Here is a 4167-nt window from a genome sequence, read left to right as displayed (position 1 = left end):
TTTTTTTTTGTTATATGAAAATCACATTAAACCTGTCTTGAAAACTTTTTACCATGTACTGTAGCCTTTTCCCAGGCCAGTCTTTTATAAAAAATATTACTACATTGTAAGACTATGATAATCCAAAACAAATAATTTCGTATACTGTGAAAAACAAAAATAAAAATCCTTCCAGTTAGGCTTACTTGTTTACTAAGGAGAGAACAGCGTCAGCTAAGAGCCTGAAATAAAATATGAGACGTCATTTTGTTTGTCATGATGTAATGTTACCAAATAACGCAAAAATAATAATAATAGCAATGAAAACTATTAAAACATTTTTTTTTAGAACAGTTACAAAAATTACAGAATTCTCATGTGATTTATGTAAACATTGTTGTACATTGTTAGTAGAAAGTAAATAAACTGTGTGGAGTAGAATGGAAATAATAGTTAATTACTTAAAATGAAAGAAAATCAATTATTCTCTGTTAAAAAAAAATATATATATATATATATATATATATTTTTTTTCATAAGCATTATTTTTTACAATCTCCAGGTACAGATTAAGCTGGCAACACCATATACTCTCAAATTTAGCAGACAGTGCTAGTGCCAGTGTGCATAGAGACCCTGACCCTCCATTACTGGTCTGTCTCATGTCCCCAGCAAGCACTGAGAGAAATAAAGCTCATCTTTACATGCAAATCAGGAACTATGATTCAGATGTATTGAATTTGCCTTAAAAGCTACGACCTATTAGGTGCGAACTACTGTATATAAATCCTGACTGTGCTGCCTGCAGACATAAATTATCAGGCGACTCCACACTTCGGCAGAGGCATGAATGAGAGAGGGAGAGAAAAGCTGGGATTGGAAGTGATAAAAGATATTGACTAAATCAAGCAGCCGAATGAGTAGATCAATAAAACCTTAAGGTCAGAAAGAACTAGACCACATGCATACAAAATAACACACAACTCTGTTTTTCTCTTTCTCTCAGTGTGTGTGAGATATATTATCTGGCACAAACGCAACAGAAAGTGGACTGAGGTAAAAAGAAAAGAAAAACAGGGAGAGCCAAGCAGACATTTTGAATGATCATAAAATCGTTAACATTTAAAACAGTAACAAATACTTCACAAAAAAACTAAACTTTGTAACAAGCTACACAACAATTTGTTCATTTAAAACCAATAATTATTATTATACAATTGTCAGTTTTTTCACATTTGCCTCAAACATCAAATGTATTCTGAGGCCAAATATTAAAATACAAAATAAAATAATGAAAAGAGCAGCCTTAAAAACATGTAAAATGTTAACTTTTAACCCAAGAACAGCAAGGTTTAAAATCACATGAAACAAATGAAATGAAACTGGAGCTTGAGGCACAAATCACAATAGCTTTCAACACTTGGCGGCCCTCCAATCACAGTCCATCCCGATGTAGGTGCTTAATGTTAAGAGGGATCGCTGCTCTTCTCGGGGTTCCAGTCGAATTTTTTCTTCCTTTTTTCTGGGAAATAAAAAAAAACATCTTGGATTGAACAGACTTCTCTTCCACTCTGATTGGTCAGCATGTTCTTATGACTCACTCTGATTGGTCAACATGACCTAATCCCATCTGTTTGCTTACCTGGTGCCTTCTCTTCTTTCACTGTACTCAAACACCACAGCCGGGTCAACCCCTCTCTCTCGTTTCCTAGAACACAGAAATGGCGATAATCAGTCGATGCAAACAAACCATAGCTAGGTGAGTTTCTTTGGGTGGGGAGGACTTACCTTGAGTGTTGAATCGTAATTGAGTGCGTGTTTTAAGTGATGGGCTTCGCTTCTTTTTTCCTGGGACCGTTTGTGAAACGTCTGCTCCGGCTGCCGGGACCAACTGTGTCTGTCTGTGACGTCGAGACTTGGAGGCCTAACATGGAAATGATGGAAAACGATGCGTTTACAATCTCATGCTTAGTTACTCATGTAAAGTGTTTGTTTATCATATGTGTTCAGGTTATTATGTATAATCTTAACAAATAATCTGACCATTCTCTTATGATGTCTATATTTACCTCCGAAACTTGTCCATAAGATCTGGACTTAATCGACGCTAACAGTTGGGCTCTTCGGGAGCTCTTTGGGCAGAAACAAATCCAGAGAGTTAATAACACAGAGAATAACACACCCCTCTGATAAAACAACGGTACTGCAACATCACTGCACTGCTGCAGAGGGAATGAAGCACTATGTAATATTAAAGAGACAGATATGAATATGAATGTTTAATTTAATCGCTTACTTCCTGATTTGAAGGTCCCTCTCCAGCATCCTGCTGCTCAGATTCCTAAAAAAACAAACAAGACATGCATGGTTTACACACACATATACATACTTCAACAATATTCAGGATTAAATGCCATCATTGATGTAGTTATGTGAAACCATTTAAAAATTTGGGTTGCTAAGATTTTATAATGATTTTGTATCTTTAGCAAGTATTTTTAGGATCACAAAGGCTGCATGTATTAATGAATTAATAAAATTTTCAGTTCTTCCCAAACCTTTTTATATATATATACAGACCCTTTCCAAAAAAATTGAATATCATGGAAAAGTTTATTTATTTCCATAATTCCATTCAAAACGTTAAACTTCCATAGATTATAGATTCAGGGCCTACAACTTAAACGATTTCAAGTATTTATTTGTATATTTGTACATAATTTGGGCTTCCAGCTCATAAAACCCACGAAAACAGGATTTAAAAAAATTAGAATATTACATGAAATCACACAGTAATTACACAGTGATACCATGGTCAGTGAACCAAGTTTTGGTTCTTTTGGCAGTGTGGGCAGGTGCAAATCCTGCTGGAAAATGAAGTCAGCATCTCCATAAAGCTTGTCTGCTGAAGGAAGCATGAAGTGCTCTGGAAATGTCCTGGTGGACGGCTGCGTTGAGTGGACAGCACAGTGGACCAACACCAGCCGATGACATGGCTCCCCAAACCAACACAGACTGTGGAAACTTCACACTGGACTTCAAGCATCTTAGATTGTGTGCCTCTCCATTCTTCCTCCAGACTCTGGGACCTTGGTTTCCAAATGAGATGCAAAACTTGCTCTCATTAGAAAAGAGGACTTTGGTCCACTGTGCTTTATTAAATCCAGAGTCAACGCAGCCGTCTACCAGGACATTTCCAGAGCACTTCATGCTTCCTTCAGCAGACAAGCTTTATGGAGATGCTTCCTTCATTTTCCAGCAGGATTTGCACCTGCCCACACTGCCAAAAGAACCAAAACTTGGTTCACTGACCATGGTATCACTGTGTAATTACTGTGTGATTTCATGTAATATTCTAATTTTTTTAAATCCTGTTTTCGTGGGTTTTATGAGCTGGAAGCCCAAATTATGTACAAATAAACAAATAAATACTTTAAATCGTTTAAGTTGTGGGCCCTGAATCTATAATCTATGGAAGTTTAATGTTTTGAATGGAATTATGGAAATAAATAAACTTTTCCATGATATTCTAATTTTTTGGAAAGGGTCTGTATACAACCCCATCTCCAGAAAAGTTGGGATATTTTCCAAAATGCAACAAAATCAAGAATCTGAGATTTGTTCATTCTTTTACACTCATATAAACAAATATACTTACTGTACGGTTCCTCTGCCAACTGGAATAGGTGAGGATGGAACCGTTTAGTTTAGGAACCAGGTTTTGTTGGATAAGATTCAGGTTTGGGTCTGGTTCAGCGAAAATAGCTTTCTTCAGACCCTCATAATGCTCATGGATATTTCCAATTTCCTGAGGTCCAGAAAAACATATTTACTGTAAATATGGACTGTTAACCAAACAGTCTTCCCATTCTCACTCAACTCTTGAGCACACTTTTCAATTGTCAAAGAAACCCAATTTGCATTTAAAAACTCACAAATTAGATTGTCTTTTTTTTTTTTATGGGATGACCCTGAAAATTTAATTGTTTTGTTATAGGCAAAATTCAGTAAGATCAATATTTAAATCATGTTTTCGACTGATCAGTGACATGGCCAAGACAGCAAATGTAATAGAACTGATAGAACAAGCTTTCACACATTCAGAAATATATTTAAAGTCCCCCTGTGGTGAAAATCAAGTTTTTAATGTTTATATGTCTATGTGGTGTTTTAATATGCTTTAAGAAC

The 4167-nt window shown here is 35.8% G+C and overlaps 1 protein-coding gene across 1 annotated transcript in view; it reads right to left on the bottom strand.

Annotated features, from left to right (window-relative positions):
* Positions 1–971: 971 nt before the first annotated feature.
* snapc1b (small nuclear RNA activating complex, polypeptide 1b) overlaps positions 972–4167 on the bottom strand; it is a 6741-nt gene continuing 3545 nt past the window's right edge. Inside the window, exons 5-10 of the mRNA XM_079856199.1 lie at positions 3638–3787; positions 2276–2320; positions 2049–2111; positions 1768–1903; positions 1622–1687; positions 972–1501 (exon numbers count right to left, since the gene is read on the bottom strand). Coding sequence (XP_079712325.1) covers positions 1446–1501; positions 1622–1687; positions 1768–1903; positions 2049–2111; positions 2276–2320; positions 3638–3787 — 516 coding nt within the window. The 3' untranslated portion in view covers positions 972–1445. The remainder of the gene's footprint in view (positions 1502–1621; positions 1688–1767; positions 1904–2048; positions 2112–2275; positions 2321–3637; positions 3788–4167) is intronic.

The sequence above is a fragment of the Squalius cephalus genome (assembly GCF_949319135.1).
Source record: "Squalius cephalus genome assembly, chromosome: 21".
Lineage (NCBI taxonomy): Eukaryota > Metazoa > Chordata > Actinopteri > Cypriniformes > Leuciscidae > Squalius > Squalius cephalus.
Note: the sequence above shows the minus strand (reverse complement) of the source record. Positions and strands in the feature narration are given on the sequence as shown.